Genomic DNA, 13,570 nt, shown 5'->3' on the forward strand with positions numbered 1-13,570 from the left:
TGGGCTGCAGCCACACAAAAATATCTTATCCTCCTTGATTCACCTTCCCAGGTCTACTTGAACTTGTGACAAAAATTGCTAGTGCAAGTCAAGAGTAGACTCACAGCAGCCGAGGACGATTACCCCCAGGCGAGGGGAAAATGTTACCGTACCTGGAGGAGATCTTTGGTAATGCCCCCTCTCCCAGGTTGCAGCATGTGTTCCAGTGGCACAGCTGCACTGGGGGGGGGCAGGGTTGGATAGGATTGGGCTGTTAGATGTTTAAAACTAAGAAAAACCTTTCACAGTAGAGAATCTAGCAACATCTGTTCTGCTTCCTTTTCCTTCTTTGTCACACATGCATCTCAGAAAGCACCTATGTTTGCATTTAGAAATTATTGTCAAGCAGAGCATACTGCCCTCGGTCAGATGGATCTACGTTAAGCCAGATGGACCTACAGTCAGATTCATTATAAGACATGCAACCCAACCCTAACCAACTTGCTAGCACCATTGCAGCCCCCAGGCAAGAGTGCATCCCCCACAAAAGAGGTGTATCCCCCCACAGCACATACTCTGTTGGCATTCTACATGCATTGGATATATAATGCGATTCACTGAAGGCTTATTCCTCCTCTCTGTATGGTATAATTCAACAGGGTTCTGAAATGAGCAACCTTTCTTACAACCTCTTACAACCTTTCTTACAAATTCTTACAACCAGCCCACCAAGAGAAGTGTATTTGTCAAGAAAGAGTTGTGGGTGACACAAACAAAATCCAATTTATACTCAACCAAGCTAACATGGAAATGAGGCTTTTGCAATAGTGGTTATCATTGTCAATGGAAAGAACAATATGGAGGGTTTCCAAGTCTACATATGTTAAAATATATGACCTTGATGTATTGCATGATATTGCTCCAAAACGCTGAGAAGTATTTGTTGGGATTATACTACATACCAAATCGGTTGAGGTGGAATATCAGATGCATCCAAAAATGATGTTACTTTTTCCATGAGCCAGAGAATTATCTTCCATGAATAGTATACGACAAAATAAAATCTGGCAACAGAAATTTCTATTATTACTTACTACTGTATAGCTTATATCCTTATGGCTAATTACTGCTTCTCTGCATCCCTCTCTACTGACAGATTAACCTTATATTATCTTTAGCAAGGCCTGCCAAGATTTTGGACTGACAATCAGCCTGAAGAAAACACAGGTCATGGTTCAGGATGCGGACTCACCTCCCTGCATTACAATCTCTGAGCATGAACTGGAGGTTGTCCATGACTTTGTGTACCTTGGCTCAACGGTCTCCGACACTCATTCTCTCGATACCGAGCTAAACAAGCGCATCGGTAAAGCAGCTACCACGCTTTCCAGACTCACAAAGAGAGTCTGGTCCAACAAGAAGCTGACGGAACATACCAAGATCCAGGTCTACAGAGCTTGCGTCCTGAGTACACTTCTGTACTGCAGCGAGTCATGGACTCTTCGCTCACAACAGGAGAGGAAATTGAGCGCTTTCCACATGCGCTGCCTCCGACGCATCCTCGGCATCACCTGGCAGGACAAAGTTCCAAACAACACAGTCCTGGAACGTGCTGGAATCCCTAGCATGTATTCACTGCTGAAACAGAGACGCCTGCGTTGGCTTGGTCATGTCGTGAGAATGGATGATGGCCGGATCCCAAAGGATCTCCTCTATGGAGAACTTGTGCAAGGAAAGCGCCCTACAGGTAGACCACAGCTGCGATACAAGGACATCTGCAAGAGGGATCTGAAGGCCTTAGGGATGGACCTCAACAAGTGGGAAACCCTGGCCTCTGAGCGGCCCGCGTGGAGGCAGGCTGTGCAGCATGGCCTTTCCCAGTTTGAAGAGACACTTTGCCAACAGTCTGAGGCTAAGAGGCAAAGAAGGAAGGCCCATAGCCAGGGAGACAGACCAGGGACAGACTGCACTTACTCCCGGTGTGGAAGGGATTGTCACTCCCGGATTGGCCTTTTCAGCCACACTAGACGCTGTGCCAGAACCACCTTTCAGAGCGCGATACCATAGTCTTTCGAGACTGAAGGTTGCCAATACAATACATACAATCTTTAGTGTGCCAGTCTTCTGTGAGAACTGTTAACCTGAATCACTGTTTTTGAAGTAGCAATTTCTGTGCTACTTCAGAAACCTTTAAAAAGTGACTCAGAAGTTTTCTTGGCATAGACTCAGTGGCATAGTTACGGGGTGCAGGTCACACCAGGTGACACACACAGGGGGGTGACACCACTACTGGCCAAAATTTTTAAAATCTTGGTATTTTTGAATAATACCATCATGCTGGCCTCCCACACAGGGTGACGCAAACCCTAGTGACACAACTGCATGGACTACTTCCTCATTGAGGGACACAGGTTCAAACACAGCGCTAAACACGGATTAAACTGTGCTTCATCATTAGTAGCACATGCTTTGGGCTCACATGCTTCTCCATTCTATGCACTTGAGAGGAAATCAGCAGTTTATTATTTATTTGTGAAAGAGATTTTGACCCTCATTGATCTTGACACCCTGTGTGTGTGTGTGTGGTTCAATTAAAGGAGGCTCCTTTGTATGGTAACTACAAAGTGGTAAACTACAAGTGGTAAACTACAAGTGGTATTTGGTGGTAGCATCAAAATAGTCCATGTCACACTGACAAATAGCTTCAACACATTAAATCCACCATGTGGAACAGCTGCCACATAAGTGCTGGGTCAGAGTTTCCATGTACAGTAGATATTGAAACCTGTGAAACCACCTTGGAAGAGGAAGGGGTAGGTAGACAACACTAGGTGGAGGTGACTGAACTGGCTAAGTTCCCTACATTAGCAGGGCTTGTAAAGTTCCCTGGGCTCTCTGGACTTGTCCAGACTGTCACTTCCTTTAGTCCTGCAGTCCTGTATTGGGCACTGTATTACCCTATCCAGAGAATGGGAATCCTGGGGGAACCATAGATTACTTTTCCCTGGGATACCTTCATGTTTAGTTTGGAGAGCCCTAGCATGTGGAGTGTACAGTCCATACTGCTGCCTTTCCACTGAAAAATTTGGTAGGAATCAACACAAGTGTATAAGCGTTCAACGTCTGGGTTATGGAGATCAAAAGCACTAAAGCATAATCAGAAGCTTTCATAAATGCCTTATCTGCATGAGGAGCTCAAAAGCCAAGACAAAAGTATTTTGTTATCTATTTCATTTATTTCCATTTATATCAGTATAACAGAGCCACTGACAGTGCTGGGGGCAGGGGGGAACAGAGTATTCTTTAAGGAAAATTATACTGTCATATAGTCTAATTTATGTCCTTTTATTATTATTTTTTCTTTGCAGATAGACTCCACACGCTTCTAGGAAAGATGTAAACGGTTCTCTGCAGGAGACAGATAAGCAGTTCAAATACAAGCAGGCAGATAAGTAGTTCAAATACAAGCAAACAGTGTTTTGGGGCAAAAGAAATTTCCTGAGAATGAAGTGATGTCTCACATTAGCCTGGTTAGTTTTGACTGTTTCCTCCCAGTGGGTGGAAAGTCGGACACAACAAAAACTGCTGAAGCAGTAAGCACAAATACCATTTAAGGGAAGCCCTAAAAAGAAAATGTGGAAAAACGTGATCCTCAAACAAATATTCTTGGTTGACGAAGACAATTTTGAAGAGCCAAAATAGGCAAGCTTTCACTCAGTGGATTCTAGAGAAAATGTTCTCAAAACCACACTTTCCCACTTAGAGGTTTATTGCTTAGCAGAAAGGAGAACATTCCTGAATATGGAAAAAAGTGTGCAGTCTTTCTGAGAGCAAGTCATCATTTCCATCCAGGCCTTTTCTACGCTCTTCTAATTCACGGCACCTGATGCTGCCTTGGCCGGCTCAAGCTCAATGTTGAAACTATGGATTTTTTTTTTTCTTGAACTCAGAAGAGGCCTGTCTTGCTGTCAGTACTGTGGTTGGAGAGCGCTCTTGGAGTGTCGAAATTCTCCAAGGAGGTAAACGTATCTCCATGAGAACTGTGAACAAAAAGAAATACTATTGTGAGGTTAAATGTGAAGTGGAGGGGAAACCTCTCCCCCACTTGACTGCATTGCTGGAAAGTCACAGAGATGGCCACTCTGCTGAAGAAACGCACATACAGTAGCATTTTCCAACACCAGCACCAGATGTGAGGAGGAGAGAGCTGCCAACTTCTCATCCAGCGCAGCTTCTGTATCTTTAATAGCTGCAAGGCCAGGATGTATTTGGCAGCTTTGTCTTCGTCCACTCCTGCTGACTTCTGAAAATCTGTGAGAGAGATTTAGGTCCCTCTCCCAATTGCAAAGTCCCCACCCCTTCCCAGCTATCTTCCTCATGTAAAGTAAAGCCAAGGAAACCAGGTGCCAGAGGCTGTGTTCTCACTAAAGTGGTTAGTTGGGTCTTCTGGGTGTCACCACTACAAGTGCAGATGGAATGTCCACCCGTAAAAAGACATCCCTATTCACAGAAAAGTAGCTAGTCAGGAAGGAGGACTAATGCTAGTTTTCTGTGTGGAGGAATGTAGGGTGTTTTGTTTTTGCTCGTAGGAGAGCATTTAGTCTTGTGAATCCCTAGCTTCAGTCTTAAGTGGCATGGTCCAGGCATCAGTGAGAATTAGGGCAAGTTCTCTCAGGTTCTCTTGGTTCTCTCAGGTGAGAGTTTGAAGGCAGGGCCTGGCCAAGTGAGCAACACTTCTCCTCAGTGTTGCTTCTGAGTGTTGCACTTAGTCCTCAGAACCTTCGTGTATTTTAGTGAGTAGGGATGTGTAGCATCAGCTCCTGTGACTGAGAGATAGTAAAAAGCCACTGTGTTGGTGATACCCAGGTATCAGTGCTGGTCTCCTGCCTTTGCCTGAGCAGTGCATTCTGCTTGCCACCATTGAGGCTTCAGCTTCCAGCTCAGGCCCAAGGGACCACAACAGGAAATCTTCACATCCTCCAGCTCTAATATCAGAAGTGGCTCACCAAAACCCCAATCTGGCTCCTTCATACCACCATGCTTGAGGCTGAAGAGTAGACTCAATACCCTGATCTTAAAAGTATGTACTTGAAATTAACAGAGCCCCAGGAATGTCGAAGTAATTTACTTCCATGTGGGTGGGCTTAGACTCATACCCTCAGTTTTATTATTCAGCAGAAAATTCCAGTTGAAGCATTTGACTGCCACATTGCCTAATAATGATAAAGGAGTAAACATCTGCTTATGAGATCTTAGAGATAAGCTCCCTAACAGCTGGGTTTTCCCTTAGCATCATGCTGGCCTAGCTGGCTCTGTGGTAGCTGATAGGCAGGATGAATTGTAGATGAATTGAAAGACAGGATGAATTGTTCTTACGTTCTTAGCCAGTCCCGCACACAGCTCTTCTTCCTCAACCTTTCTGTATGGTGTGCTTCAATGTAGCTGTGCCACATCTATTAATAGTTCTTGCTGGCACAGTAGCATCAATGCATGCCACCAGACTGTCACAGAATCCTGGTCTGCACAAATAACGAGTGCACCCCCATAAGTTGTGACATGATGCTGATTCTGCAATCTTTGCATCCAGTCCTCTCTGGTCATTTGCCCAAATATCGTAGGTCTGGGCCATGAGGTGTTACAACTTTGCATTCCTTATGGATTTTAAACATTCCCATTTCCTAAGGAGGAAAATGCTAATATTTACATCATTGCCAAACATCTCTTCTTTTGTAAACCTGTTGACTAGAAATAAAGCTTTAATAAGAGGAATTTTAATGAGAACGTTTTTCTTCTTTAGTTTCCATATTTCAAACCTTGGAGGAATCCGACATTTCCACGCATTCATGAATCCAGACCTGGACAGACAGCTGAGTCCCGGTAGTGTCATTGAAGTCCCAGTTTATGCACACCTGCAGTGGAAATGGCAGAAGAATCACTATATGAATCAGACTTTTATCTGAGAGAGGGGAGTTTTAATTCTTCAGCTTTGACAGCATCTGTAATTACAAAATGCTGAATAGAATTCAGAGCCTATTCCCACTGGAAAAGACTTGAATGTATAGTTGAATTTACAGCATTGACTGACTTTCCAAAACATTCACTCTTTAAGAAAACACAACCCCACAGAATATTTATTAATATAGTGTCACGTGCTATGCTTTAGGATTTCAGGAACGTGTCAGTGTAAGGAGCTGATAAAAATGTGGATTGGATCAGATCAGATTGGAGTGGGGTTATTCATTATTTTTGTTGTTTTGTTGATGTTTTGTTTGTGCTTGTGAGGTTTTGTTTTAATATAGTTTTTTTTCTTCTTTTTCAGGAAAAAAGTTGTGTTCTTGCCCTCTAACTTCTCTCTTCCAGAAGATCAGAAGTAAATTATTTTCTGGGCTTCCTTCCATCAGGGAATTGTGTTGAACAATGAAATGAGTTTGATGACTGTCAAGAGTATGGGGGACATTCCAAGAGAGGGGCCTGGGAGCCCAATCTTGGGCTCGGTGCAGTGGCTCACCACTGGCATGCACTGTTGCAAACATGCCATAAGGCACATTTGCGGGTCATTCCGCCAGGCAAACACTGGTGGTAGCCCAGCATTGACTGGTGCTGGGTTACCACCAGCGGGCACCCAACCTCTGCTGCTTGGCGGTTGCACAGACCGCCAAGCAGCAGAGAGGTAAGTGGGGGGAGGCTTGGAGGAGGCGTTCTGGGGAGGGGGGAGGTGAGAAGAGGGTGGGCAGAGGGCGGAGAGGAGGCATGTTGGGGAGGCGGGGAGATAGCAGCGGGAGGCATGCTAGGGGAGGGGGAGGGGAGGGAGGGAGGCAGGTCCAGTGGAGCTTTGCTCCACCGGATCCAAAGCCTCCATGTAGGGCTCGCTGCCTTACACAGGGGGCTCTTGATTCACTGCCCACCTTTGGGTTGGCGGTGAATCAAGTAGTCCCATAGCGGGGCTACTGCGCTTACCCAGGGGAAGGGTTTGAAAGTTCCCTTTTCCCGAGGAGCCACTGGAATCTTCATTGGGGGTGCAGGATGCAGCGGCAGCCATTTTCAGCGCTGCTGCAGCCATGTGCCCCAGGCAGCTCAGGACTGGGCTGCCCATGAGCTGTAGCTATCATATCTCCAGGTTCAACTCTCAGTCTCGGTCGGTCGGTCGGTCGGTCGGCCTCTCTCTCTCTCTCTCTCTCTCTCTCTGTGATATGCTTGAAAATACTTTCAAAAATTATGACCTGCCACATATTCAATGTTACAACTTAAAATACAGAAAAGGCTACTGGGGATTCTACTCTAGAGAAGTAATATATTTGGCAAATTACTGACTTTCTGAAAGGTAAACAAATGTACTGTTTTCAAGGCTGTGCAGTAAATCATTTCCTGTGTAGTTCACCACTCATGTCAGCGCTTTATCATATCTCATATTGAAATGTGTTTATTTATTCCATACTTACTTTTTAAAGTCTTCCTTTTTATGTGCCATCCAGGACATAAATGCTCCTAGCAACAGGGCCTTACTTTCCATGAGAAAGTGACAATGAAGTCATCACACACAATCTTTACGGCCACTTTGCAAACAGACTGTAAAAACCAAAGGGTGTTTCTAACTTGTTCTGTTTCATCTGTTGACACAATTATCTTACCCCAAAGATTTACTCTAAAGGCTGAATAGCCAATTGGGTCTGAGAGGTTTTGGGGCTTTTCATTCAGCAGTTTAATGAGCCTTGCTTATTTTAAAGGATTTTGGATTTTTCCCCAAAGATGTAATTATAACTTTCCCTCTATAGCATAGGTCTCCAAACTATGGCCCGGGGGCCAAATCTGGCCTGCCACAAGATTTTATCTGACCCGCAGCAACTTTATGTCAGAGAATTTGCAAATGTTTGACATTTTTACTCAATATATATGATTTCTCAGTTTAAGCAAGGCATTGTTTCTTTGTAATTGTCACATTTCTCTTTTGTTCTGAATCATAGCATGCTGATTACAAAAAAGATCCAAGTAAAACTTATTCATTCATTTAAATTTCATTCATTCATAAAACTGATTTTTTCAACTCAGAAAAATGTGTAAAATGTATGATGTGGTCCTCGTACTGAAACTTTGGAGACCCCTGCTTTATAGGTACATTTTAATAGCTATTGGGTCAGCACACCACCTAACTTTTACAGACATTTTATGCCACTACACAAACAAGTGATTTTATTAATTTTGCACAAAGGTAAAGATGTCTGCAATCCTCCAGAGAAGCTACATGCAAGAGGCTAGACATTTCCAAGGCATCAAGCAACTCCAGTACATTCAGTATAATCAGTGATCTGACCTCTGATTATGAGATAGAATAGATCTCCTGACCTATAAATTGTATCAATGTATACCTATCAATATATTGGTAATATTGCAAAGTTTGTTGAACCCCAGGACTGACTGACTAACTGGGAACCACTGCCTTAACCTTATTTCTGGATTTCATTACACCTGGGATTTTTTGCATTCTATTCTGGGCTTGACTTTTTACAAGAGATTTGCAGAACACAAGAAAACATTTATGGTCCTAAAGAACCATACCAAAATAATACTGTAATTTAATTTGATTATTCCCATGCCTCCTTTTTATATTAGTTTATTAGCTCTAATCAACAATAGCATGCTGTCTGCACCTAACATTCTCACAGATGTCTAGTAACTATAATTTCTTATTATAGTTTCACAGTGAATAGATGTAAACTTCTATAATTATTTTGTTGACAGGGCAGTGCTTTAAACACTCATGTTAAAAGACAGAGGAGACTCAAATAAAATGCTAAGCAGTCAACACTCTTAAAATCTAACCACAGTTTGGATGTAAATCTGAAGTACACCCTCAAATACCAACACTTGTGACCTCTACAAGGAATTAAATCAATTTATTATTCTCAGGGATAGAATGTATTGTCCAGCAGCTGTAGATTTGTTTTAGAACCCTGAGTCACAATTCTTTAATACTAAGAAAGTATGAAAGCAAGTAGGAGCTCTAGGCTTTGGAAGGCCATGGTCAAGCATTATCTCACAGTGCTACCAGGGATTTGGGTTCTTTATAGCAAAGATTAAAGGTCTGCAGCTAAAGACTGAACTGGTTACAAATCAGTGTATGAATTTCAACTTTTCAATATTTAGCCAATCTAATAACTGCCAGGATCCTTCTACCCAGCTAGCTCCTCTATGACATGGGCTGTGCTGTGCTGGTGCTGTGCTGGTGGAAAGTGCATTCCACCAGTGCTGGCTAATGAAAAGCAGCTGTAAAGCGTGCGCCAGCAGTACACTGGGTAGCATGCTGCCAGAGCACCACTGGCCATCCGCTAGAGGAGGAAAGCCAGTGGGGGAGGCAAAAGGGATAGGGAGGGCAAAACAAGGGCGAGGAGGAGGCAAAACTGGGCAGGAAGAGGGAGGAGCAGTGTGGGGAGGCTGTGCAAGGGGGTAGATCTGGTGGTGATGGCACATACTAGATCCTGTCCCCTCTGGCAGCATCCTCCCTTCCCCCTTTCTTCAGACTTGCACCAGCAAAATGGCTGGAGAAGGTCCAAGGAGATCCATTGCAGAGCAGGGGGCTTACAGAGGTGTAAAGGGATTTAAATTCCCTATCCCCTCCAAAACCTCCTGCTCTACCCCCCCCCCTTTTCAGCACAGCAGCACCAGCGAGGAGGGATAGGATTGGGATGTACGTCAGTTTAGCTTAGCCAGTCATGACCAGAGATGTTAATATTGCTACCATCAAAACAGCTTTTTGCAGTATAGTCTAGAGCAGGAGTGTCAAACATAAGGCCCGGGGGCTGGATGTGGCCCACAGAAGCTTTTTATCTGGCCCTTAGGCTCGGTTGCTGAGCAGTGCTGGGGTGTTACTACTGCAAGGGCAGCTCACATGAAAATTGGGTGTGAAATATGATCAAGATTTGCCTATTTTCTCCTCTATCATTTGCAGCTAATGAGTTCCTAAGTGAGAAAAAGTGCTTATTTTTGTTTATGGTCTGTTTAATGACATCACGTTCGGCTCTCAGCAGGCATCATGAATGCTATTCGGCCCTCAGAATGAAATGAGTTTGGCACCCCTGGTATAGATATTTATACTTGATGCCTGCTTATATTTTAAAATGTAACATGTTTTTAGCCTGAAAGTAATTTTTGCTATCACAATTAACCTCAGTCTTAGAGGAGAATTGTAACAGAATGATTGACTGATCGGCAGATTTTCTATGTGCCAAAATGTGGAAAGCAAAAAAAAGTCTGATATATTTAGTTTGGACACTATTTCATGATAACATTGGACCATCATACTGCTGTCTAAAGCCAATCCATCTCTGTAGAGAGAAGTATTAGATGTCTGTAGTTAGGTAAAGATAAGAACATGCCTGTACCCAGAGTTTATTGAAGAATATACTTTCCAAGGTTCACTTGAAGCCTTGTATTTTAGTGCTGTACATATCAAAGAATTGAGAGCTATTTTTTTGTTGGAAAAAAACAAGGTAATTTAGGAAGATCATTTAATCCATACCCTACAGTCCAAAGACATCAATATGCGCCTTAATATGCAGCCAAACAAAATAGATGAGAACAGAAAATGCCACAAGAAAGGACAAAATTCTTTTTCTAAAGAAAGTGCAAGTCATATTTCATTTTAATATCTGGAAGTTTTATTTGAACTCATAACTAGGGATGCACGAGTGCCCCAGCATTCAGCACAAAATAGGGCTGAGTACTTTCGTGCATTCCTAGCAAGCACTCACAAAAAGTGAAGAAGTTGTTCTCAGAGGTGCAAATGCCAAACACACGCTTTGCACCAATGTGATTTCCATCATTTCCGTCTAGAACAGGGGTGTCCAAAGTTTTTGGCAGGAGGGCCACATCATCTCTCTGACACTGTGTCGGGGGCCGGGGGGAAAAAAGAATTAATTTACATTTAAAATTTGAATAAGTTTACATACGTTTACATAAATGAATATATTAAAGATGAAACTTATATGAATGAATGAAGGTCTTGCAATAGCTCAAGGCCTATAAAAGGCCTTGCACAAAGCAAGGCTGGCCTTTCCTTTGCTGCCACTACTGCATCACAGACGTGAAACAACAAGCAGTGAAGGGAGCCTTCATCCACAGCTCATGCGTCAAACAGTTTGATACATCAAACAGTTGCCCTCCCCCTGAGAACAGTTGCGTTGGGCCAGTGTGGGCTCCAACAAATCTCCAGAGAGCCAATTGGAGACTGGGGGCTCCCTGAGGGCCACATTGAGAGGCCTCGAGGGCCACAAGTGGCCCCAGGGCCAGGGTTTGGGCACCCCTGGTCTAGAAGAAAAGCTTTCACCCAGATGGAAAGGATGTAAATACAGTTTCCAGTAGGAAACTGTAGTGTCAGTTTCCTACTGGAGATTCAGAGACTGGTAGTCTCTATCCCCACCAGCAGCGGCAAATCTAGGCCCATAAATTTTTGACACCCCTCATACGATTCAATCCAATCAATCAATCAATCAATCAATCAATCAATCAATCAATCAATCTTTTTCATATTTTAATACCACCCTTCCTCTAAGGAGCTCAGGGTGGTGTGCATGGTTCCTCCCCTTCTTTTGTCCTCATAACAACCCCGTGAGGTAGGCTGAGACATAGTAATAGTCATGACATGAAATGAATAATAGCCAGAAAATAAATGCAGTGAATATTTCCTCACAAGCAACAGATGAATGTCAGTGCCCTCCCCTGCTATCTTCCCTGCTGTTGCTCCCCTGAACATAGTACTCAGTGATATACTGCCCCTGCATCTGGAGGTTCAATGTGGCCGTCATGGTAAATAACCACTGATTACATGGTTTATAACCACTGATTATAGCCCACCATGAATGTTTAAAATCCACTTTAAAAGTCAGCCAGTAACCAACAACACCTTTCCACCAGTGGCATCACTAGGGTTTGGTGTCACCCAGTCTGGTAACTCATGGTGTCACCCCATTAACTTTATTTATTTATTTATTTATTTATTAACTATAGAACAGTACAGGTCACCCAACCAATTAGTAACTAACAAAAAAATCAGTGGACAACTTGATGATACTCACACAACTGAATAGGAGTTTGAATATTAGTTCAGAGGCATGGATACTGAAACCGTGGATACAGACAATACAGGGGTTCACCCCCCCCCCCAGAGGCAAGGGGAGCTCTGCTTTCCCTTGCCTCTGAAGGAGCCTCTGAGCAGAAGCTGAAGACGTCCATTCCAGGCCTCTGCTGGGCTCGGGCTGAGCTCTAAAGCTTAAAAAATGCAACTTCCAGTTCCATGGAGGAATCGGAAGTGACTTTTTAATGCCTTATAAAACATCTGTTTATAACGCCTTGTAAGGAATCTGCATCCTCAGCCTCTGCTGAGCTCAGAGGCCCCTCTGGAGGCAAAGGGACAAGAGCTCCCCTCATCTCCGGAGGGGTTGTGCACACTGGGGAGGTGGGACCCAATCCATGGATAAGTGAATTCACAAATACGGGGTCTGTGGATATGGGGTCCCCCTGTACACAGAGATCTGAATTAGGTCTTTTTACATAAAATTATCAACATGTAAAAGATAATAGAATATTTTCTGTAATATAACACCAGTTGTAGGCATGAGGAAATTCATATGCTTAGCACCAGAGATTGTGCTCTCAAAGGTTAAGTAAAACCTGCAAAGGGAAGGTTTTAATGTGTTGTTTTTTTTCTGCAGCTGATTAAAGGCAGATAACATTATCATAAGTGACATAAATCTAGAGAGGAGGGATAAGAGGAATAATGGCTATATACAGCTGGAAAGATATAGCTGGAAGTTTTTCATCCCAGACAGGCTAGGACTGTAAAGCACACTGGAGAAAAATTCTATTCTTCAACAGCTGCAAGATGAAACAGTCCATAATATATTGCTTTCTAATTTGGCTTCCAGGCATACAGAATGGATTTTATCTCTGAAATTCAGTGGTAGGACTTAAAGGAAATTGACACAGGTAGACACAGAGCATTCCAAGATAAAATGCCTTGATTTGGAAGTCTTTTCTTCAGTCTTGAAATAGTGACTAATTATTAAAACACATGTTTAAAGTTCAACATTCCTTTACTGTGATTTTCTTCTATTAAAACGGACATGCACACATTACTGCAAAATAGGACCCATATGCTCCAACAGGGAAATTGCTCAAGGGTCCATAAGCTCTGCAGTACATACAGAATTCTCACCGCCCACAATAGCTTCCTCATGTGTTTCAATGGAGAGACCCAATTCACCTGCACACAGACACATGTTCCTTAGCCCTATGCACATGTGCAAAATCCAACTATCATGAACACGCTAGTATGGAGTGGAGGCAGCAGGTCCCACACCTGGCTTCCATGTCTTCATTGCACATTGAGCCTATGGGCATACCCCTGAATGTGAGTAAACTTCTACACACAATCAATCCAGGATTTCCACTGTACATATACATATATATATATAGTGGCGTTGCTAAGGGGTGCGGGGGGTGCGGGCCGCACCAGGTGATGCGCATGTGGGGGTGACATGCAATTGGGGAGTAACATGCTAAAATCACGGTGGTTAGGATAACCCATCATATTATATAC

At 43.4% G+C, this 13,570-nt stretch overlaps 1 protein-coding gene across 1 annotated transcript in view; it reads right to left on the reverse strand.

Moving 5' to 3' along the window:
- Positions 1-3,947: 3,947 nt before the first annotated feature.
- WDR27 (WD repeat domain 27) overlaps positions 3,948-13,570 on the reverse strand; it is a 155,532-nt gene continuing 145,909 nt past the window's right edge. The window contains exons 25-26 of the mRNA XM_066623014.1: positions 5,793-5,888; positions 3,948-4,019 (exon numbers count right to left, since the gene is read on the reverse strand). Of these exons, the coding sequence (XP_066479111.1) occupies positions 3,948-4,019; positions 5,793-5,888 (168 nt within the window). The remainder of the gene's footprint in view (positions 4,020-5,792; positions 5,889-13,570) is intronic.

This window comes from Tiliqua scincoides, chromosome 1 (genome assembly GCF_035046505.1).
Source record: "Tiliqua scincoides isolate rTilSci1 chromosome 1, rTilSci1.hap2, whole genome shotgun sequence".
Classification (NCBI taxonomy): Eukaryota; Metazoa; Chordata; class Lepidosauria; order Squamata; family Scincidae; genus Tiliqua; species Tiliqua scincoides.